The sequence below is a fragment of the Pelecanus crispus genome, chromosome 2, assembly GCF_030463565.1.
Source record: "Pelecanus crispus isolate bPelCri1 chromosome 2, bPelCri1.pri, whole genome shotgun sequence".
NCBI lineage: Eukaryota > Metazoa > Chordata > Aves > Pelecaniformes > Pelecanidae > Pelecanus > Pelecanus crispus.
In genome coordinates this window covers 108,668,378-108,693,176 of record NC_134644.1, presented here as the reverse complement: position 1 = coordinate 108,693,176, position 24,799 = coordinate 108,668,378, and the positions used below count along the sequence as shown (strand labels likewise).

The following is a 24,799-nucleotide window of genomic DNA, read 5'->3' as shown; positions in this document are numbered from 1 at the left end:
ATTTACCAGAAGTGTGTGTCTCAATATTATATGTAAAGAACATATGTGAAGTTCTTGCAGCAGTGTCTTCCCTACCAGACAGCCTATTAGTGTTTCATCTGTTTAAGACAGACATTCTATTTTCAGTTGTCTGAAGGCATACTGGCCCCATGGCATAGCACCCCGTTTATCTGCAATAATATAGTAAAGTGTGCTGTATTGCATGTGCCATGTATAAACCCTTTTCCCTGCTCTTTCAGAGAATACTGTATAAATGCACAGCAAAGTTTGTTGGAGTTGATTTGCTGCGTAGGGGATGACACTTTCCAGAGGTTGCCAAGTCCAGTTTGAGGGAAGATGGTTTGCAGCTGGTCACATCCAGATGCAAACCCATCCTTCGTAATGGGAATGTGATTGCTGAATGCTTGAAAGCATTCAGTCTGCTCTAGCTGTGATTGCTTTGCCAGCACATAAAAACTGGTAGTGGTTGATACTTGGTGAGCTTGTGCTAAAGGTAGGTCTTGGGAGTAAAAAGATGCCAGTTTTTAAATGGTCACTTCTCCAAGCATTGTGTCGTGATTAGAGGCAATGAGTGTGCGTTGTAAGTCTTGGAAGTGTTAAATAAGCAGCGTGAGTTATGGAGTCAGCTGATGCTTTTTCTGAATTCAGCTTGCTACTCCTCCAGCACTTGGAATCCTGCCAGTTACAGTGAATAGACTTCTAAAAAACTTGCTTGTAACATGGTGTTTGACTGGCTTCCCTGCATCCTCGTACCCCACAAACTTCAAGAATTCACTCTTGAGTACCCTGACATAGAGGTTTTCACAGCCCAGGTTCCTTGGTAAGATTGAGTTGGAGGTTTTCAAAGCAGTTTTATCTGTTGATGTTCAGTACAAATGCAGACACTGTAACCAGTATGTTGATACTTTCAAAAGCAGTGTTGAAGTAGATGCATTTTTTTTCGGAAGCAGAAAGAACCTTTGTTCTAAGGCCTGTTTGAAGAGTCACGTTGTATAGTGGGTAAGTGAATAGTGCTTAGGAACACCTCTGTTCTTTCTGGTTTGACGCATTAGTAGGCTTACGCTAGCCTCAGGCTTTTTGCTTGTGTCTGCTCAAGTGTTTCGGTTTATGTCCATTCCTTCAGTACAAGAAATGACACTCTTCCAGTACTGGCTGTGCATTCTTGTTTGAGGAAAAATTCTTTGCTTACAAATCAAATGGCCATTTAAACTGCTATTTTTCAGGAAAACTACTAGTGAGTGAGTAAAAGAATAAATTTCAGTGTCTTTCCAGAGACTTGTGTTGGTAAAATAATGCTTTAAAGTACCATACCTTTTCTTCTATAGGAAGTAAATCTAAAAAAGCTACTTCCAGCCTCTGGAAAAGATGACTGAGGAGAAAGCAGCATGATGAAGGCAAGGAGGAAGCTTTGGATAAGTTCTGTAGTTCTGCAGTGCTGTATTTTGAAAGATGTATTTATACATCTATATATATACATTATATAGAGCCAAGGAGGATCTCCATTCTTTGCTGGATGTGGGGGGGAACATTGTCACCGAGGACAAGGAAAAGGCTGAAGTACTTAACGCCTTCTTTGCCTCTGTGTTCAACAGCCAGACCGGTCATCCCCAGGGTACTCAGGCCCTTGAGCAAGAGGATAGGGATAGGGACCAGAATGGAGCCCTCATAGTCCAGGAGGAAGCAGTTAATGACCTGCTATGCCACCTGGACGCTCACAAGTCTATGGGGCCAGATGGGATCCACCCGAGAGTACTGAGGGAGCTGGCAGAGGAGCTTGCCAAGCCACTTTCCATCATCTATCAACAGTCCTGGTTAACAGGGGAGGTCCCTGATGACTGGAGGCTTGCCAATGTGATGCCCATCTACAAGAAGGGCCAGAAGGAGGACCCAGGGAACTACAGGCCTGTCAGCCTGACCTCGGTGCCGGGGAAGATTATGGAGAGGTTCATCTTGAGCGAACTCCACAGGCAAGTGCAGGTCAACCAGGGGATCAGGCCCAGCCAGCATGGGTTCACAAAAGGCAGGTCCTGCTTGACCAACCTGATCTCCTTCTATGACCTGGTGACCCGCCTGGTAGATGATGGAAAGGCTGTGGATGTCATCTACCTCGACTTTAGCAAAGCTTTTGACACCGTCTCGCATAATATCCTCCTCGGGAAGCTGGCAGCTCACGGCTTAGACAGGCATACTCTTCGCTGGGTAAAGAACTGGTTGGGTGGCCGAGCCCAGAGAGTAGTGATAAATGGTGTTAAGTCCAGTTGGCGGCCGGTCACGAGCGGTGTTCCCCAGGGCTCTGTTTTAGGGCCAGTCTTGTTCAATATCTTTATCAATGATCTGGATGAGGGGATCGAGTGCACCCTCAGTAAGTTTGCAGACGACACCAAACTGGGTGGGAGTGTCGATCTGCTCGAGGGTAGGATGGCCCTGCAGAGGGACCTGGACAGACTGGATCGATGGGCCGTGGCCAACTGTATGAGGTTCAACAAGGCCAAGTGCCGGGTCCTGCACTTCGGTCACAACAACCCCATGCAACGCTACAGGCTTGGGGAGGAGTGGCTGGAAAGCTGCCTGGCCGAAAAGGACCTGGGGGTGTTAGTAGATAGCCGGCTGAACATGAGCCAGCAGTGTGCCCAGGTGGCCAAGAAGGCCAACAGCATCCTGGCTTGTATCAGGAATGCTGTGGCCAGCAGGAGCAGGGAGGTGATTGTCCCCCTGTACTCGGCGCTGGTGAGGCCGCACCTGGAATACTGTGTCCAGTTTTGGGCCCCTCACTACAAGAAAGACATTGAGGTGCTGGAGCGTGTTCAGAGGCGGGCAACGAAGCTGGTGAAGGGTCTGGAGAACAAGTCTTATGAGGAGCGGCTGAGGGAACTGGGGTTGTTTAGCCTGGAAAAGAGGAGGCTGAGGGGAGACCTTATCGCTCTCTACAACTACCTGAAAGGAGGTTGTAGTGAGGTGGGTGTTGGTCTCTTCTCCCAAGTAGCTAGCGATAGGACAAGAGGAAATGGGCTTAAGCTGCGCCAGGGGAGCTTTAGACTGGAAATTAGGAAAAATTTCTTTACGGAAAGGGTGGTCAGGCATTGGAACAGGCTGCCCAGAGAGGTGGTGGAGTCACCATCCCTGGAGGCGTTTAAAAAACGGGTAGATGTGGCACTTCGGGATATGGTTTAGTCTGGTCTACCCTTGATTAGTCTAGAGTGGGCTTGGTAGTGTAGGTTAATGGTTGGACTGGATGATCTTAAAGGTCTTTTCCAACCTAGATGATTCTATGATTCTATAATTTTTTTTTTATTTACCTTAAATATTCTTTCCTGCTTTTGAAGGCTTTAAAAACCAACTTGATTTTCACATACCCCGTTCAAAGAAGGTACTTTGTGCTCTACTTGCTTATGAAGGGCGGAATTTCATTGCCTGTACACAGGCATTTTATCCCTTGCAATATCCCCCTGGCCTTTAGCTGCCTCTCCACAAAGACACTGGCATCCCATGAATCCCATGTCATATTGTCAGCCTTGCAGGCCACGCTAAGTCACCAGCAATGTCACTAGAAGCCTGTGTGCAGGGAACTGGGTCCTGGGCCCCAAAGTGTCATTTTCTAGTATCTGAACATTATTCATAAATTGGGGGTGGCGGGGGAGGGAAACCCACAGAGCTTTACATATATGATCTTCTCTGTTGTAAAAGACAAAACTGGTCCAAGTTTCATTTCAAGTTGATTACTTTATTTCAATAATGAATATTTTTAAAAGCTGTGTTCCTATAAGAACAATATGTATTCAAATTAAATCAACTATTACGTTGCAGAGTATACATCCGAATGAAGCTACAATAGAAAAATACACATAGCAACCAGTGTAGGTAATAGAAGTTGTAATCCATGTGTGTATGCTTAATAATTTTGGTGGTTTTGTTTTCTTTAGTCTCTATGTATTTTCTATCCTCTCATTTTTCATTGCTTCATATTAATGGACACTGATTTAAACCTACAGTAGATTTAGATGTGAAATGCAATTAACATACAAATTTATAGGTAACATTTACTGGGCACTTATTAGGAATGCAGTTTCAACTTGGGAAGCATTAACTGCCATCTACAATATGTAGGCTAAAACTAAAAAAAGAAAATAATTAATCAGACACTTAGATGACGGATTGAAGAAATGGTGAGTCTAAGTAATAAAACAGTGCAATTCAGAAGAGCCTTTTATTTCCCTAAGTGTGGTTGGAAATGCCACTGCCACACCTTCGTTTTAGTAATTTGTGAACAATTAATATCTAAATCTAACTCAGCTATAATGTATTTCTATAAGGCAACTACAGTACAACAGTTAAATGTTCACAGTAGTTTACTATGAGTTTGCTTTGGTGCACTGCCTTTAATAGCCGTCCAGATGTTACTCAGGCAAAAGATGAGCCGACCAAATATAACACTGCTGCAATACCAAGAGAAAGATTTGAAATTGTAACGCAAGATGTGCAGGACTATCTGAGATACCAGTACTGAAGGGCTCTCTTTCAGAAATTAGACTTATTTGTTTATATATTTACTTACTTACTTGTTGTACTGCAAAGTTAATGCTGTTGCAGCAGAGCTTGTGTGGAGCACCAGTGACGTCCAGTGGTCACTTGTGCAATCTTAGATGTTTCTTTGCTGGGAATATCCCTTGTTTCTTAACATTAGTCTAACTCAAATTTGAAATCCTCTTTCTCTCCCTCATCTGCTCTTAATTCTAATGGTTTGGATGCGATGAGCAATTCATGGTATGGAAAGAATTTCCTTATTACTACTCCTCCGCATCGTATTGATTCTACATCATCTGCCCCCTCCCACACTTCACATACCTTGAACTCCCAGTGTTTGGTAAACCTTTCCATGACTGCCTAATCCTGTTATGAAAATAAATTATTCTGTGAGTGAGAGAAGGAAGATTAAAACAAAACAAAAACCAAATCAAAAAAAGTATTTGGATAAACAGTCCTTACAACTTCTGCACATGGTGGATTTTTTTTTTTTTTTAACAGCAGTGTCTCAGAAATTCATTAACAGCAGTGCTCAGTATCCAAGACATTAGCTCTTTATTGGTAATCTGATGTTCACTAAAACGAAACCAGAAGACTTGAGCTCAAATTAGGTGCTTGGGAGAAATAATGAAGTCCAGCATACAGTTAGGGCATCCTGAAGAAGAATGAGTAAAGTCAAAGATCTTGTTACTTCACATAAAATAAGGAAAACATCTAGTAAAGCTACTTTTTGCGTTCCTTTCATTCAACTGTTGGTCAGGGATTGCCAATAGAAGTTTGTATAATCTACTGCATGCAGAACCTAATTGGCATTAAGTAATGGATTGCATCTATCTAGGTAATTGTTGCAGTTGTTATTAATTTTAAGGCAGTTACATTATGAAGCAGAATACATGATCCTTGGGGGGCATCTTAGAGCTTCAGCGCCTAGCAACTGGTGAACCAGACCGCGATCCAGGTCGGGACCCAGAGCCTCCCTGTGAAGGGAAGAACAGAGTTAAGTTAATTAAAAGGTACTGTATCTTTGGGACTATAAATTGAAAAACATCAATCTGTAGTACAACAAAATTTTAAATATTAGCTAATGAAAATGGCTTGCAGTGGCCTCAAGTATATTGCTGAATATTACTGGAATTTTCACTTCAAAGAGATGATTGCTTTTCATATATTTTCACATAGAATTAATTTACTCTCATTAAATCTCCCATACAGGGCTAGACGGTCTCTCATGAATTATTTGTATGTGCATGTTCTTATTCAGGCCTGCCTAATGAAAGCAATTTATTTACTTGGACATCTTGGAAATTTTCTTTTTTTTATGGCTGCCCCTGAACTGTGTGTGTACTTTATAAAAACAAAACAAAAAACCAAACACCAAAACGAAAACCTGCAGACCTTGCATACAAGTTGTAATAGTCTCACATCTGAAAGACTTGAAATGTAATAATTTTATTCTGTAATATTTATTAGGATAAATGGTTAATGTGATTATATCAATATCAGTCTTGTATGGAAAGCTCAGATGCAAATACAGGAAAAAAAACTAAGAAACGGTAAAGGGCTGAAACCTGGCCTACTTTTACAAATAATAAAGAGAACATCAAACTAGGAAAAAAAACTTGTGGCAATTAATAAATCTGCAATTGAGAAAACCCTTACAGGAGTTTTATAGCAAAGATGATCCAAGCTGAAATTTTGATGTTTCATTTTTGGAATTTAAGATTAGGCTAACTGGGTTTCTTTTCCCATAGCTTTAGCAACTTTCAGGGAAATCTTGAACGATACACTTATGACCACAAATGTGAGATAGTGTGGTAATTGTTATTGTAATCAGTTGATGACTGAACTGTTTACTTAAAAAAAAAAAACAAACAAGCATATGTGTACTTTGGGATTTTGTTTTCTTTCTTTATATTATTATTCTCATCTTTTAGTGCTCCCTCCTTAGTTTTACTGAAGTATTTCAAGGAAAATTTAGTGTAATCCATTAGGTAATTGGCTTTTCTTTCAAAGTTATCTTAAAGAATGGATAACTTTTTTATTGTAAAAGACTGTGAAACTGTATAAAGAATAGTTATTAATGCTTTCTGCTATAAACAATGGGTCTAAATCAAATGGGCCTGAGTAAAACTCTGATATGAGTTCCAAAAGTTTTAATGGCTCAGCAAAGGCTATCTAAAAAGCAGAACGGGTATATGTATATCATCAGATATATATATAAACCCAAGCTAAAATAGTTATAAAATAGCTATGATGGTTATGTAAAGAAGAGAATGTTAAATCTTGGGAGAGATGATTATCAGATATTTTTCAGACGTTCAAAATAAATTTTACAAATAATGTCAGTATATAGCCATGGTATTGTTGATGTATCTGAACTCCACTAAAAAGCTACAAGTGCACAGCATTAGACTTAAAAGGTCAATGTTTGATTTTTACCTGGGCCTCTGAAGAGCTCACTCCTTTTCTTAAATTGCAACATAAGAATTCTTACTACTTCCTTGGAGTTTGCAGGCTGTCACTTGGTGCTGTATATGTTTGAAAAACAGCTCTCCAGCTGAAAAGATACGTACCCTAAACCATCTAAGACAGAAAAATGTATTTTTGCTACAGGTGATGATGCTGTTACGTCTCCTGTTGGAGAGTAAGAGTAGTAACTACTGGGTTTGAGATGATCATCTCTGGTGAGGAGATCTCAGCTCGGACCTTCTGTCCTGAAGTTAAGATTACTGCCGATTGCATTCTTCATGTGCGAATAGTATAATTTGTTACTTGTGAATGCTTTGCTATCTTTGAGGCAAAATACAGTCTTAGTTAAAGTAGCTGCCAATGGATATGATGTGCTTTTCACATGTTTTTCCTGACATAGAATGTGAAAAATCCTCACGACTGACTTTTTTTCCTGTTCTGTTTTCATTTATTAGCTCCGTTGGTGGGGCTGTGCAGTGACTCAGAATGGTGGCCTGAACGAGATTGAAGATAATGTGACCAAATGTTTATTTTTCATATGACACATTTTTCTAATTTGCCCAACTACGTGGTGTCGCAGCTCACTGTACTGGCACATGGCAGGAGGTCCCCCACCTGGGGTGGGAACAAGCAGGGACTGTTCAAGTTGTTATTGCATCTCAAGCAAATGTGTGTCCAGCACTGCCCTGTACTACCGTTCTGCGGTTTTATCAGTTTGCTTTCGCTATTTTAAATAATTTAGCAGCAGCAGCGAGCCGTGTCACCTCATTCATCGTCTGTGTTCCAGGTCATTTGTGAGTTCAGTACGCAGCACAGATCCTGGTGCGGGTCTTTGCCGGACTTTGTGGACTTACCTTCCTTCCTGATGGTAACTGACTGTGTATTTTTACCTCTGTTTCCTATCATGCAAGTAGTTACTAGGCCATGAGATAACCTTCTGTTTTATCCATGCAAATCTAGTTCTTTCAGAAGCTTTAAGAAAATGTGGTTGTTTCAAACATGGCAGGTTCTGGAGAGGTTTGGCTTCTCTTTTTCCTGGACTCAATTTTTTGTACTTAGAGTAATTTCAGTTGTACTTTACCAGTTTAAAGATTTTGGAAAGAGTGCCCTGGCCCTCATGATAGGATCCCTTATGTCCCTTGTGAGCAGATTTATGCTCATAGAATTTTCCGCTTCCTCCATATCCTGGCTTGTGTCCTTCACCACCCTGCAAAGAAAGATTTTCATATATATTGCAAATTATCGCATGCAAATTATCATATGCACATTGTAGTCTTTGTTTGTGATCACTGAAATGTAATACTCAAGTGACAAATTTAGAGGTGTTGGAATACAATAATCTTTTACGTAACAAACAAGGATGAAGGAAAATGTTAGGAAATTTATCTGAATATACTCAAATCTGAGGGAAGTACCAATCTGTAAAAGAGGAACTAATAATCAAAAAAAAAGGATGCTCAGAAGGTTAACCTGCATGACAAAACTTAAAATGTTTCAATTTCACGAGTTTTAAGATGTCAAACACATCAATTAATTTGTGTTCTTCTGATAATGAAAGAATTTAATACTCTGTCTTAAAATGCAAGTAATTTACATGTCCATCTCATATAAAATCAAACCTGTGGTAGAGAAGTAGAGTTTAATTAGTTGTGAGATAACTGTGGGAAGAACTTGTCTGATTTTTTAGGCAGATCACTTCTTACTGAAAGGGGTTGCAAGGAAAGGTGGGGCAAAATACTTGAATTAGTGACACTGTTAGTTTTGCAGACTTTACTGCATAAGAGCAATTGGAACTGTGGAATAAGCACCCATCTCATCCCAGCCCTCCCTCCCATTTTTGTCCTTCCCAGGAAAAGAAAAATGCAGCAGAAGAGTCTTCCAGGAGTCTTTAAGGGACGAGAGCTTTGCCATGCAGTGGATTTTGCTCCCTTCGTGCTAAAGCAAAAGAAATTATCGCTGCAAGGCTGTCAAGTTGCTGGATAAGAGCAAGCAACGAAATTACCATCTTAAAGTGCTGTGGGAGGAGGGAGGGAAGTGGAACAGGAAAAGCAAAATAGCAAAATTGAGACAAAACAAAATTATAGTGTTGCTGCAGGAGCTTGAGGCAATGGAGCAAGATATGCTTTGGCCTGGTAAATAAAATGGCTGTTATTGAAAGCACGTTCATCACCTACCCAGCTAAATCTGGTGAGGGATAATCCTCTTCCCTGTACATGCAAGAAATAGAAACAATGACATGATGATCACTATGGAACGTCTGGGTGTACCATACACAGAAGAAGATGAGAACGCAGTAGAAATAATGAAGCACTGGCCAAATAGAGGCAGCAGTTGAAAACAGCAATCTGTGTACAGTCACTCCATGAAGCAAAAAAGGAAAAATTCTTTATTGTAATTACAAGAACTGACTTCACTAGCTATGGTTTGTCAGTGTTACGTACTTTAGAAGCCAGCTGAGCTTAGTAAATATAAGGACAGTTCCTGGTGGGTGAGGCTTGTTTGAAAGCAGTACCTATTACGAGTTCATTATATAAAGCAATCACAACATAAATTGAATATAAAAATCCCTGCAAGTGGCTTTAATTTGTTATGCAGCAGGTCAGGAAGTGCATGAGGAAGAGAACCATGGCTTTTCTGTCTTAGTCCCTTGCTTTATATATTCCCAACGATAACTCCGGATTTTTACTTAGTGCCATTAAAGAAAATGAATCAGGCTAGCAGTTGAATTGGTATAAATTAGCCCACAAAAGGTCTTGGGCATTGAGCCCCTGAAAACGCTTACCTTTGCTTGCATTGGGGGAGGTGTACGGGGTGAGACCTAAAAACCAACACAAGAAAGTTGTAAAATCATGGCAAAAATAAATGGAGGGAATCATCAAGCCTTTTGCGTATTACCTATGAGTTAGTAGGATTAAGTGCTATCTAAGTAATTGCACTGGGAAGCTCCTCTGCTGTCTTAGGCTTTGCCTAGAACACACTGGATTTTTGTCTATCTTTAAACAGAAGAGATTCCTTAATACAGCCAATGCTGAAGACACAAGGACAAAACCTCTAAATGGTGAAGCTGTATAATTGTAATGGTTGTTGTTGAAGTTTGACTATGCTAATGGAGGGTTCACCCACTTTTTTTTGTAGCATTTCAGTATCGTTTGTGTTTCCAGGTAAAAATTATTTTTGTATCGAATGGCATGATGAGCTCAAAGGCACAGTACAATTCACAAGGCTCAAAATAATGGCTAATGATTGGGGAGTATTTGGTTACTGATGGATCCTAAAGAAAATATTTCATTTTAGTGCGTAACAGGAAGAGAGGAGACTTACAATGTTCTTGAAGAAGTGGACTACGGGGTTGTCGTCACCAGGCCGGCCATGCTGAGACCTCTGGGGGATGGACCCTACGTGGTGGCTAGCCCTGGCTGCATGTATATCCTGAAAAGCAGAATAGGCAAATCGCCAAGTCAGCTAGGGAGGAAAGGTAATCAGCGACTGTATGAAGGGAAGAGTCATTTTCACCAGGAATGAAAAGAAGAGGAGAAATGCCTCGGACCTCTGCAGAGATTGCAGCCTAAAGTTACCAGTGCTGTAAAGGAACAACTCTTTGATACAATGGCAAATACAGAGTATGTACATGGACATATATTGTGCGTACATATATATGGGTGTACGTGTTTTTAACGTTACAGCCCAGTGTGGAATTAAACCTGGTATTGGAAAGTTCTGATAACAGAAACCTTGTAGTTTTCCTTCTTTCATAAGTAGGATCGTAGAATGTGATTTTAGAAGTGAAACCTGAAATGGAGAAAAACTTAAAATTATGTTGGGTCGTTACCCACGTGAGAGCAGGAATGGATCGCGTACCGTTTCTCAGTTCCTAAAGACTACATAACACTGAACTGCAAAAGCAATGTTTGGTTTGGGTTTTTTTTTTATTTTTAGAATGAGAAAGTCAAATTAGACTGATGATGCTTTCTGTTTTCAGTAGGGCTTCCTGAGCAATACAGAAAGAAGTCCAGTAGGCAAAGGTAAAATAAACAAAAATAACACATTGTGAAGAGCTAAATACCTTGACTAGTAGTTAGAGCGTGATGCATCTGTTGCAGTGAAAATAGTGTAAAAAATTCGGTGTAGTTACTGCTATCTGGATGCAGTATGACAAAGTTTAAGAAAAGAACTGTTACATAGGACTGACCCAATTACAGACGGCTGCCCATCATGGCACATGTAGAGGCACAAGGCTTCATGTTCAATGTGACAGATCTGAAGTCTGTTCAGTGGGGCACAGAGAAGGGAGGAGAGAATGGAAATAACAACAGTGCCACAATGGTTCTCTTAGTGTAACGAATTCCTTGAAAATACAATGATGTTAGAAGCATCATGTGAATACTAAAAATTTCATTGGCTTCTAAAGATAAAATAGAAATCAATAGTGAGACAGTAGCTCACATAAGCGCTTCCCTGGTAGCACAAACTGAATGAACATTTGACTGTAGAACAGTATGAATAGTTACTTTAAATATACTTTGCTTTCATCACATACAGAAAAACATTGATCAGCTTGCCAGGGAAAAAGCTTAGTCCGATTGTTGGCATGGGACTCCTGACTCATGAGTGGTTTGGTGGTTTTTGACAAATAAGTTGATATCTATAGCACAGACTTTCAAAGATTTGAAGAATCTTTTTTGCACTTCAAGTGAAATGTCATGGTGTCAGTAGCTTTCAGAACGACCCTGACTGCCTCAAGCTATTACTACTGAAAATGGCTGTGCAGAGATTTACACGTTCTAAGACTCTTGAATAGAGGGTCCCATGAAACCATCTAGTGTTACTGCTCAAAGCTGCTACATGGAAGTTTTATTTTTAAGTGAATGGCGTCAGATCTTGTGATCCTATGTGAATGAAATGGATTTATATTATGTTGGATCATACAAAATGAGATGAAATCTCCAACTTCATGAGTGGGCTTTGAAGTTACGTAATTCTGAGGAGAAATGAAATTCAGATATATTGCTCAGAAGTTTAACTTCCTTAGGATAAAAAATGAGCCAATGCAGGGAAGTTCAGCTGATATTTATCAGTGCCATTTTTTGCATGTGGATGATATGTAGAGATTTACTGTTTAAAAAATGGGAAATTATGAATTTTATTGGATCTGCGAGATTTCCACAGTGTCAAGCAGTCGGTTCTGCTTATAGTTCTGGAGCAGCTCTGCTTTGTCACTAGTTCCAGTGTTGCCAAAATATGCTCTGCTGTCGTGATTAGGAAGAGGGAGCCGGTAAGGTATCGACATGCGTTTAGAACAAGTTACTTCAGCCACGTGTTTGCCTTTTTAATCTATGTTCAAATGAAGCATTGCTTTGCCTCTGGAGCCAGCTGACTGCCTTGTCTTTGGGATAGATATGGGGACAAATACCATGATAAGTACCGTGGTGTTGCAGATCTGAACGTCCGTCTTTAGCAGCAGGAATGGGTTGCTATCTAACTGCAAAACTATCGCAGTACATGAAGCAGAAAACTTCAAAATCCAATTTGATTGCATGGAGCCTGAAACTCTGCAGTGGGCTATGGCTTGCCACCAGGCAATTATCCCAGAAAAGGTGGGCTAATAGGTTTTTATGGCTTAGATGAGGTTGAGTTTCCTGAATTTAGCATTCTGATCAATTACTAGGGGCTAATAATTCGGCTTATTGAAAAGGTTATCGTGTAGTACGTACCAACTTTCTTCTGTCTGTGATACCGAATGTCAGCATAGTCTTTGGGTCCCCTTTTAAAGCTTATCGGGTAGTAGCAAGTCCAAAGCCATTTTTAATGATGATTCTGTGTGAGTTTAATACCATAGTTTTCCCCGTGTTACAGATAAAGTGCTTGCCTTTCATATTATCACCAGCAAGCTTCATCTGCGGTCAGAATCTTCCATATTATTCTCAATTTGTGGCAGTTAATTACATGCTTGCCTTTAATTTATTGTTAGAATTACTCTTCCACCTGTAGCTTGTTCTTTCAATTTTTGGACTCCCAGGGGCAGGGGGGCAAAATCCAGTGGTGTTTTCTGAGATTGCTCACATTCAGGATTTATGAAAATCGTTTCCCTCAGAAGAGTAATAACTGGTATCTATAGGTGTTAAAAGTTAAATTTAAATGGATTCAAGCAGTGCTTTGCTGAATGAAAAAGTACCTGGTTTATCCTGCTAGGCTGGGCTACTGAGGTGGTGTTTTATAATTGGACTTCTTTGAACGAGCTCACGTAGTCACTGCACATTTCACTAATACATTCAGATGACCACCATTTATCTTTAAATATGCTTTAAGCTCCTGGGGGGAAAAAAGGCATTAACCTTAAAACCTAATAAGGGAGAGACAGCAGAGCAACCATGTTTTAGGAATGGGTGACATTTACTTGTTTCTTCACGTTACAGGTGTCTCTCGCCTGGCAGCTGCAGCGAGCTCTCCCCCACACCTCTTGCAACATAGTCATGAATTTCAGTCTTGGGAACATTGCCAATAAAAAGTGAGCTTGGCTTCCACATCTGCATGTTATGAAATGTACTCGCAAAGCAGAATCTTGAATTCAGAGCCCTTGGGTATTGTTTGTGAATTTGAAAACAGAGGTGCTTCTGTTTGTGCCCTTAAAAAAAAAAAAATTCAAAAAAATTACAACTTCTAACGTTACTGAACAGTTTGTAGTCATGAGCAGTCTTTCTTTCAAAAAAAAAAAAAGAAATAGGACAGGGGAGAACACTCAGGTTTTCACTATTCCCAGTTAAGTTTTTGTTTTGACCTTAATAAAGGATCCCTACTAAGTCAACTCTGCTGTACATTCAAAAAAGCCCAAAAGGAAAGATCCCTTAGTCTGAATAATAATGTTAATTATTGGAAAATGTTTGCCAGTACTGGAAGTTTTAAGCAGTATCTGGGAGATCTGATGACAGACACGCCATTTGCAACTTCTCTATGAAATTAATAGCTTTCAGGATTACTAATGTAAATAAGAACATTCTTTAAAATGTACATAAAATACCCACAGTTATTCTGTAATGGGGAGGGGTTCAACATTGGAATCCTTTGAAGCTCTTTCTGGTGGTGCACAGGAAAGTTGCGTCCTTTCACTGTGCCACCTACCTCATGTATGTTGGCCACCAAGACAAGAAAAGAGAGCAAGTTTCAATGTAGCGCAAAGAAAATATACAGGTATTTTAAGTCTTAAAAGTAGCTATACATTGGTGTTGCATTCCCTGTGTTAGCCATGTACTTTCACATCAAACTAATTAAATTTTCTGGCAAAACCTGTATTAATATTTTGAAAGAGCTGTTGGAAAAACAATTGCTGTTTCTCTAACACGGTAGCAAGAATCCATATGTAAATCTATATATGCTCCATTTTGGGTTTTGTACAAGATTCTTACATTTCCGACTGAGGTGAAGATACGTGAGTATATGCTCTTCGGTGTTCTGGGAGAGCTGGCCTAACCATGCCTCTTGGTATTTTCTGTGGCACTTAATAGGGTCCGGGGGCGTTACCGCCGGTACTGTAACGCTACAGGGGAGTAGAGAAGAGAGGTCTTGTGGTTTTTGCTAAATGGAGCGGGCACTTCTGGTTTGCACATTTGGGTACCCCGTTTGATAATCCAGGTTCGTCATCATACGTGCATCTGACCTGAGATGTGGTAGGATTTGGGGGATTAAATTCAATTCCATATAAACACAATTGCAGTTATGTATTCTATGTGGCCTACTGGACTTTGTTTTCAGATTTGATGTATAAGAACGAAAAACATGGTTAAGCAGCAGCAGCAGTTTTTTAGTGATATTATGAGATCCCATGAAATAGATATCTGACTTTGAATGGTATAAATATGATAATGTCAGATCTTGCAACTCGTACTCATTAAGGGGGACATTTAAATGCATATTATAAACTCTTACTGAGAGCTCTCGTCCTCCGCAAGAGGATTGCTTATAACTGAGGATCACATATACACGTAAAATATAAAATTAAAGCTCTAATTTCCCAATCAGTAGATGATAAGCATTAGTGACAATAATAGTATCAAGACATTTTTGGTTTGGAGTACTGAATTTATAGCTTTTTCCAGCTCCTCTCAGTATCATTATTATGTAGTTTTGTTGCCTACTTCAGAATGTGAAATGAAAGGCTAAAGAACAGCACATGACATCTCTGTAATGGCAAAATCCAAATACATACGGAAGTAGCCAATTTAAAATGCAATCAAGCCAAGTAAGTATTTTTGACATTAGTAAGAATGAAAAACAATGGACATTTTCATGGATTCAGTGGGTTTCATGGTTTTCAATGTGTTGTCTTCACAAAAGATATCTAATGAATTTAAAAGAAATCATATGCTATAAAAGCAACAACTTTAAAATTCATCTAGATATGAAAAGGACATTTAGATTGCCTTAGAAAACCAAACTGTTCCACAACCTACAGGATGTAATGCTTAACCCCCACTAAGAAATTTGCTACTTGTAGACTAAAATTAGCCTTTAAGTGCTGAATACCGTTCATGCTGGTTTGTGGGAAGAGCAAGATGAAAGAGCAAGAGGCAATTTGTAAGCCACTCAGCTAATTTCGTGTTAGTCCTTGAAATGGACTCCAAATCCAGAGTCTCTCTCAGGAAATTCCTACCCAGGCTTGAACTTCTCTAGTTAGTACCAGTTCAAAATGGTATTCCAAACAGGAATTGAGATGCATCCTCTCAGTGACTATATACGCTTTTTTTTTTTTTTTTTTTAAACAAGAGGAGATTTATTATATACAGTTTGACTAGAGCAATCATGGGAAATCTGACAGGCACCTGCAGACAGGAATTGCTTTGTCTTGGGATTCGGAGGTGCTTTGTACGTGGGGCTCAGTATTCCTGGTGTAGCTGACGCTGCATCAGAGCCTTCCAGTGCCTTTACCCAGCGTCTCATCAGGCAGCAATAGAATATATATAGCGCACACGTGTAATGTGAGGGTGTATTTCTCCATCCTTATTCTGGTCGTAATGTGCCTCCTGTAAACATGCACTGCTAAACCAGAGCTATGCTATATTGGTACTGTTGCTTCCATTTTCATTCACGTACAACCCAAGTACCAGTTTGCTCTTTGTGATGGTGTTTGTTCCAGGCTGTTCACAACTTACTGATCTGTTACAAAAAGCCATGGGAATGCTGACATCTTCCCCACATGCTGGTCTGATGGTGGCATTGTAATTAATTAGCTAATTCAGCAGGCTTTTCTAATCACTTTAGAAAGGATGAACCACACATTCTTGTAATGGTACTGCTAATTTTTACTGGTGTGGAAATTAAGACAGAAATTAAATTACTTGCTCAAAGTTACGGAGGAGAATTGGTAGGAAGAGACATGTAGAGTCCAGGAGATTCTGCAGGAGATTTTGCCTTCCAGTGGTGTGCTGAGATCATTAATATAATCTTTGTCTAGAAATAGGTGATGAACAGAAAGAGGAAGAATCTGTAGCAGAAGAGTGGGAATAAAAAACAGGAGGAAAGACTAGAGATGACTGAAAAGTAAGAAACCCGAGGCAGATGAGAAGAGAGACGGCATGAAGAAGGAAACAATGGAGAGCACTGACCATCGAGAGAGGTAAGGGCTGATCGATAATCCGGAACCACATTTCTCCATAACCCTATTTCTCCTTAGTGCCTTGATGATTTGGGTTCACAATTTAGGAGGCAAGAGGAAAGAATTACTGGGGGAAAAAAGAAGAATTGGGACAGCTGTTCAGGATAGTAGCTCTGCTTTATGGTGGGTCCCGAGTGAGAGACTGGTGCCATCGTACCTTCTGGGTTTTTCTCTATGTCCAATTTATTCTGTTGTTGTGACACTTCATAAATGGTTTCAGGGGAAAAACCCAATGCTTTAGTTTACCTTTGCTTTTCTGAAGCATTTTTCTGCCTAGCATCAATCATTTTAATCAAATATTCCTCATGATAGAGGTTCTTTATCTGCGTGGACACAGTCTGTGGTGCATATTCAGTATTGGCCTCTGTGCTGTTTTATCAAGTTGACATCAATGACATAGATTAAACGCTGTTGACGTGATCCACCATAGAAACGCAGTGCAAAACTTTGGGTTTTTGGTGTTGGTGGGTTTGGTGGGGTTTGGGTTTTTTGGGGGTTTTTTTTGAGAATGTCACTCTAGCAAAAAAGAGATTTTTTGGCTAGCAGGTGTTCTCAGGGTAGTTTCCAGAGTAGCTTCTGCTACCAACAAACTTCACAGCCTTAAGGATTCAACTGTACATGGCTAAGATATGGAAGGCACCCACAGATTAGTAATCACGATGATAAATTTCTACTATGTTTTTGGTAAAGATGCATCTGTTTGTGCTGTAACAGCACAAAGAACGCAATGTTGTGGGTATGGCTATGAGTAGGAAAGCAGGAATTTGTAAAAATTTTAAAAAGGCCTGTTGCCTAGTGTTTTCATATAGTCAAGAAGCTCATACAATAAACAAAATGATAATTTTTTTGGAAAACAAAACTATAAATACCAGGTCTACGCTTTCGCTTTACAGCTGCTGACCAGAAACAAAGAGAAGAAAAATGTTACTACAAGCTTAATTTCTTGAAATACACATTTCTCCTCTCAGGTTGTACGCATTCACCCACACACAAACTATTTTACCATCATCTTTGAAGGGACTGGCCCAATTTTCTGTCTTTTCTGCCTTTAACAGGTAAGAAAATGGCAAGCTGAACTCTTGTACACTTTGTTAAAAGTACTGTTGCCTGCATCAGCATAACATGGGCGAGTATAATAGTAAGGAGAATTTACTTCTATGAAATAATTAGACATGGCATGGTTAACAGCTTATTTCTTTGTAACAAAGACTATCACTCAGAGGTAAAATTTCCGATAATGTAGTCAGTATAAAATGGGGGGGGAAACAGACCACCCAAAACCTGAGGCTTGTACAGTTTCCAAGGCATGTTAATTGTACGACATATCAGAAATGAAAAATTAGCTGCATCACAAGCAAAAGGTGCAACAGAGCTAAGGCTCATCTTGGGTCTGCAGCAGTAACTCAGTTTGGCTTTTAAATTGCTTTGTAAGAAATTCAGTAAAAGCACCTGAAAATGGCAGGGGAGGATTTTTTTTGGGTGTAGCTCAGAAATGAAGTCAAGTAACTTTAGAGTGAAATGAGTAACTGAGCATGTCTAACTAACTGGAGACCATTTCAGGAACAAGGTGAGATATTTTGTGTCAGTACACAAATTAAAGCCAGCAATCGTCGCTAATGGTATGTGATGACGGAGGTACAAAACAAGGTCAGAAAAAACCTACTAACTTTTGCCTTGATTTTCTATTGGGCAGTGTTTACCATTGTGCAATCTCAAAACAGCTGAAGAATGAAGTAATTCATTTTGGCATTCTAGGATGGAAAGTGCTAATGCAGTTCTCCATTTGAAAGGAATTAATATAGGGGATAGAAAAAAAAAAACAACAGTGTAACAGATTTTAATATAAAGCAATTTCTTATTTATAAATCTGGTTTATCTGCAGAGAAGTAAACACAATGAGAAAAATTTAAGGTTAGGTAGAGAAAAATCCTCCTGCTAAATTTTGAATACTCCATTTAACCTTTGGTATGTGAGTTTTGGGGTTCCTGCCTGCCCCTCCCACTTGTTTAAACAACCCACCCCCCTGGGTATATCATAGTAAAATTAAATCCAGACCTTATTCTCAACTGGGCTGTGGTACCATGCAGTTGAGAAACAGAGGAACTGCTGCACAACAGCCAAGGCGAGTTCCCACCAAAAGACCCCAAAAGCCACCATCGCTGCTGCTCCAGCGGCCATGGCCCTGCACTGCTGTCACGCTGGGGCCCAGGCAAAGCGTACCAGCAAGGCTGGAACTTCACCAAGCCCTCGGAAGAAGCCTTGGAGCTCCTCTTCAGAGCACCCTCTTAAACAGCTTGTCATTATCGTATCGTACTGGTGGATAGAAGAATCTAGAGATAGTCTAGCAAAGGCTGAACTGGAAGATCCTGTTAGACGCTTAATGAAAGGGGGGAATCTTTTGCTGTAGACTGATTAGAAACAGTGATCTTTGAAATGCTTTGGTTGATTAATTAGTATTTTAGCCTGAACATGTTACTAAGTACATTTCTGAATTTAAGAGGAAAAAAAAAAAAAAAGACCATATAAACAATAGTAAAAGCAGTGAAGTGCATAGGGTATTCCTCTCCATCCAGTCAGCGTTTTTCTCTTCAACTTCTAATACAAATCGGCGAGCCCCAACTGCTTTGTCCCGTTTCTGAATAAACCTTGCCATGCATCCGCAGTTCACCTGGGCACAGAGCATCACTAATGCTTTCCCAAAAGTTAGTGCCCGCTCTTCTAGGCCGCCCTCATGTGGTGTTTAACCTGGTCAGACTTCCACATTCCTCTTATAGTTTGTAATAATTGCTTTAAGCAGTAATTTCTTTGAAAATATAAGAAATAATTAGTTCCAGAGCATTAAATAATGTGTTAATTATTAAGCAGTATAACATGTATATGGTTATACGTGTGTTAAATACCGTGTCAGAATCAATCCTACGTAATGTTGGTTCCTAAGCCTTTCACTTATCCTGTGCTGTGCGGTACTCACCTGTTGATACTTGCTTGTTTTGTGCAGGTTACTATTTTTTAAAACAGACAAATCTAAAGCACTCCGAGGCCTACTGTACAAGCAAAAGGAGCGTTAATCGAACTGGCAATTCTGATACATGGATTCGTTTTTAGGTCATTCATTACTACCCGCTACAAAACACAGAGGCCAGATTCAGTTCCCATTATCATAAAGCAAGAACACTGGATTTAGCAGCTTCAGTTATCTAAAACCTAGTCATTTCCTTACAGAAGGCAAGCTTTATTAATTTCTGTCCAATATGCTGTTCAAACTGAATTTTGTAGAAGGACATACAGCCCCTTTTAGCCCCATCACGTACTATGAAGTAGTCTGTTGCAACTTCTGTTAATGGATTAAAGTATTTAAAAAAAATTAAATCATTAGTACACCGGTTTTGTGATGTAACAGTTTAATGAATACATAAAGCACATATAAAGCAAAAGATTAAAACAAAATTATTGTTACAATCACCGTAAACTATATATAAAAAAAATTTTTACAAGCATATTGCTTGCACAGCAGGTTTTACGAAACATTGTATCACAAGCAATACCACTCCCTGAAAACTAAGACTTGGAAATAAAAATCACAGTAAGTACTTAAATCGCATCACATACTAGTCACACTAGCATTGATTTAACTACTTCTCAAAATCTTCATGGTGCTGTAGTATACACTAAAGCTCGCACAAGAAATGTGAGTGAAGTTCAAGTGCAAAAAGAAAAAAGATGCCTGGATATCCTGACAATTCTACCTGTCATCATTTAAAACCGTGGTTCCCAAACTTTTTGCCTGTGCGTGTTTATCGCAACCCTTTTTGTAGATCCCCATTACAGCAACTGCTTAACGCTGGGAGGGGTTTGGAACTGCTGTGGCAGAAATGTTCTGCCTGGTTCTGCTCAACTTGAGAAGAACTTTACCCTGATACTCCTCATACCTTTGTGTCTGTCTGGAGGAGAGGGAAGCCCCGTGTCTGCCTTCCATATTCCTTGCACCCAAACGCATATATATGGGGAAAGAAATACAGGAGCAAGGCTTCATACAGGCAACAGGAGAACGTTAGAAGATTGCATACAAAATGGAAGAAAAATGCAAGAGAAAAATGGATTTAATCTAGCCTCAGCCTACTATTTACTGCCACTCACAATATTTTGGTCTGTTGCACGTGTGTCACAAATGTAGTTTAAAGTTTAGTACGTTATATGCATAAAGTTAAACCAGGACAGAAAAGCTCTTGTTTCACAATCCAAACTTTAGTGGGGGGTGGGGAGAAATCATAAACAAAAGAATTACAAAAACACAAACAACTGCATAAAAGAAACAAAATAGCACTCAGTACATATTGAAGTTGAATACAAGCTACTGTCTAGGAGCCACAAGAAGCCTTTGATCATTTTAACCAACTTGCTTATACGCTTTACAAATGTTTAGATAAATATTCTATAAAGATTAAAAAGGAAATAATTTATACTGCTGCCTTGCATGCTTTTTAAAATGTCTGCACCGCAGTTTCTTTCTGTCACCCTTTTAAAAATCTTCTTTAATACAATACAATTTCGGCGCTACACAACAATAGTTTTGTTTGGAATATTCTACCTTAAAAAAATTCTTCAAAGTACAAAATTCAAGCTGGTTTTGATTGACTTTCAGAATCTAAAATCTTGATGGGGCAGGGGGGACAACAGCAAATGCATTTACTGCCTCTTAGAGGAGAAAGAATATTTCTGTACATTCCAGTATTTCTATTTTTATTTACTCCCATGGGACTCCCACGCACTCTTAATTTAACTTCAGAATTCCAGGGTAAGGGAGAACCTGTTCCACCAGAGAAAAGGAGGCCACGAAACAGTCCCCGCTTTGTTCCTACCCCACCTTTCTGTACACAATAGTGAATATTATTCATTAATGTATTTTTCAGCTATGGCTGCAAGATGAAAATGCCTCCACAAAGAATTTATAATGGGTTTTGCTTGAATGTCAGCCCTAAATCGGTACAAAGAGCAAGTGTTGTCTTTGCATTCCAGTGCTTGCTGGCGTGGGTACTCGAGGTACACACTCCCACTGGGGCATAGGATGGCTGAAAAAGGAAGAAAGGCAGCTGCAGAATTGCTTTGAAATGCTTCAAAAATTAAGCAGAAACAAGTGCAAGCAAAGCAACAGTGCAGACCTAGGAACTTTTCAATTCCAAGCCTTTGAAATTCATCCTTTAATAAGGTGCTTTTCATGGTATCTTATTTACCAAAGCCCTGTTTATTTAGTGGAGTCTGGAAAACTGCTGAGGGACTTTATTCACATTTCAGCTCATCCATGAACACGTTCATCATCTATCAGTACTCTGACGCTCTACAAAGTTCAGCAAGTGACAACTATTCAGGTTTTAAGCATGAAGAGGACTATTAGCTATCTAGGTTTCCTTTGTATCCACATGTGTAACTAAATGACACCACAAGCCTTCTTGATAGAAGAAACCAGAAGGCATTGAGTCAAAGGCTAAATAAATAATAGTTGAAACAACTGTCTGTGCCACTTGCTCAATATTTTCCACACTGAAATCCTCCTAAGATAGAGCTTCCTAGGCCGTGTTTTCATGCACCAGTATTATCATTGTGTGAAAGAGTGCTAGAGGTGCTTGAGCACTGGAAGTCCTAATATGACAGGCTTTTGCTAAGATAATAAAAATTCTGTGCTTCCAGCTCAAATCTGCAAGTCAGGACTCTAACACTATATGTAGTTGTTCTTAAAAAAAGAAAATTACTTCTGCTAGGTAAAAAAAGTGTTAGAATTGTCCATAACTCTGTACTGTTTTGCAGACATTGAAGTGCTTCAAAACAGCAGTTTACTGAACAGCAACAGAGGTAAGACAGATGATACCCTGTATTATGTAGAGATCTGTAGAGAATCATAGTGATCGTGTTCACACCAAAGGATAAAATAGAGAATCTGTACAACTTGCAGCCATTTGTTAGTCATCACTACTAGAAAGTGAGTTGGCTGGTTTGTTTTATTGCTAAGCAAGAATGTACGTACCTCTGTATATTCTGTATGCAGAATCTACATTTTTGGTATTGTTTCCTTGGTGTACAAAGAGCATTTCATATGCTATTTTTTTATCGAGTAACACAGTATATAAATAAAACAGCAAGAGTTGAGCTAGCCAACCAGGTTCCAGAAAAATAGCAGTGTTGGGAACAGTCTCTGATATTTGCAGTAACAGTAAGGAAAGCAGTTTTCTTCATTCTTACAGCAACTGCTTGTTGCGTGCATGAACATTACATACCTACAGAAACAACTGCGTAATTGCTAAATCTTTGTCATAACTATTATAGTCCCCAGTTTGTAAATGTGAGAAACAAAAAGACCAAAATACACAGCTTGCTTAGTACTGGCTTCCAAATGTGAGAAGCTTCTGGTTTTAAGTTTCTAGAGTATTTTTTCATCCAGTGGTCCAAACATTACAGCAACTCTTCAGGGAAGGGCTATTACACGTTGTGCTTCCAAGTGTGGAGCTGTGAGGTACACTGACAGCCTGTAGCTGTCGTATGATCACAAATCAGTTTTAAACCCCAGGGTAGTACGTATCATGTCCCAGGGCAATGTTGTGAGAGAGCCAGTTTGGGAAAGCTGTACATGCTAACCCATCCTGGCAAGCATCACAGGTTCGAACTGTTTGACAGACAGCAAAGGATGTCAAAGGTTATTGAAAAATTTGAGCCCAGCAAGCAACTATGAGCATTGCTTTTTGCAACACACAACTTGAGCAACTACATCAAACAATATATTCAGCTAAAACAAAGGTCTTACAGTCCACAGTAGTTCCATTCCAATGCTTATGTAGTGTGTAAACACACAAACACAAGACTCCACTTATCATTTACATGGCAAAGGGTACAGTGAAAACATCTTAAACTTTGCCAGTCAAACAGTAGTGAACTAACATGCCATCTGCATAACCTATCAGAGGAGGCGGGTTACTCCTGGAAGAGGAAAGAATTCAAGTAATATCCTTTCATCAGTACCTTGTTTTTCAATTCATAATGAAGAAATGGTTTGTTACACAATTTCCAATATGAAATACTTGGAATATAAATCTTCACTTCTTGCCAGAATAAAGCAGCTGGACTATTTTGTACACTGGGGATTTCTGTCAAGCCATCTCCTCAGCAGTGCTATCAACTGACCATAAAACATGCTCTTGCACAAGCAGGCTGAGAACCTGGCCACAGTTCTTTTTCTAACATCTATCCCTCAGTTAGTCCAAGCTATCTAGAGATTGTCTTGCATTTAGTGCTCTCATCCAGCTCCATTCTGCAAATATTTAAGAACAAGACACAAAAGCAGACTGAACTTTAAATGGCACAGCATCCAAATGCATACAATGCACCACATAACTGAGAAGAATTTTTACGAGCATTTAATGTTTCTAGAGCCACCTGGATTTCTAATACTCCTTGTTACTACTCAGAATAGCTCCTCTTGTTTCCCAGATCTATGCCTTTTTTGTTGTTGTTTGTTTTTGGTTTAAAGCCAAGCATGAAATCACACATCTGCAAGTACCGTCTTGCTGGCTAAATCAACTCTTGCATTATAGCAGTTACACCTTCCCTTTAGTCCCACCCTTCCTGTTTAATTGTACTTTATTTTGCTGTAGCTGTGCAGTTCTCTATTCCTCAGAGCTCACCTTGCCCGAGCCCCGCCGGGGAACGTGTCTTTCACCTCCAAAGAATCTGCCCAGCGAGTCAAGTAGGCCCGAGTCTCTGTGCCTTGGAGATCCATGTCTAGCATGGTCTGTAGTGCTCGCAGATGCCATTTTTGATCCGTGCCGGAAAGAGGAGCGTTTTTGTGAAGCCATCAAATCCGAATTCTCTGAAGCTGCTGCACTGTCCTCTTGGATGGTCTGTAGCTCGTCTGACTCTGAGGGCCGATCTTTGAAGGTGTTGTCTTCTCTTCCTGGGGCATCTCGGGAAAAGAGGCGGATCAAGTGGGGGCGACCAGTCGTGTCAGCTGGGTTGGCCTCCGGCCAGGCATTCTTCGGGTCTGCTGTGCCTTTGGAGTCTGTCACCGCTGGGCTCTTCGTGGAGGTCCCATTGTTCTGGTTCACATCTGCCTCTCCTGCAAACAACAAGGATGAGATATGAATACAGGCCTGTGAAAAACAGCCCTGGAACAATGCT

At 39.9% G+C, this 24,799-nt stretch overlaps 1 protein-coding gene across 2 annotated transcripts; it reads right to left on the bottom strand.

Moving 5' to 3' along the window:
- Positions 1-5,441: 5,441 nt before the first annotated feature.
- Positions 5,442-24,510, bottom strand: MBP (myelin basic protein). 2 transcript variants are annotated; one of them, XM_075704867.1, is made up of 6 exons: positions 24,307-24,510; positions 10,312-10,419; positions 9,773-9,808; positions 9,165-9,197; positions 8,072-8,197; positions 5,442-5,498 (listed from the first exon to the last, which is right to left on the bottom strand). In XM_075704867.1, exons 1-6 carry the CDS (start codon positions 24,475-24,477, stop codon positions 5,442-5,444), a joined length of 531 nt encoding a protein of 176 aa, XP_075560982.1. In that variant the 5' UTR covers positions 24,478-24,510. The 2 variants fall into 2 exon arrangements, with proteins under 2 accessions (XP_075560982.1, XP_075560983.1); XM_075704868.1 differs by lacking the exon at positions 9,165-9,197.
- Between the last annotated feature and the right edge of the window lie 289 nt (positions 24,511-24,799).

Coding starts and splice junctions, on each gene's coding strand:
- MBP (XM_075704867.1), bottom strand. CDS start 24,477: ATGGCTTCACAAAAACGCTCCTCTTTCCGGCACGGATCAAAAATGGCA. Junction 8,198..9,164: donor CCCTCACCAGATTTAGCTGG/GTAGGTGATGAA, acceptor CTTTCTTTGCAG/GGTGGTGAAGGACACAAGCC. Junction 5,499..8,071: donor TTTCCAAAATCTTTAAACTG/GTAAAGTACAAC, acceptor TTCCCTTCACAG/GGAGGCTCTGGGTCCCGACC.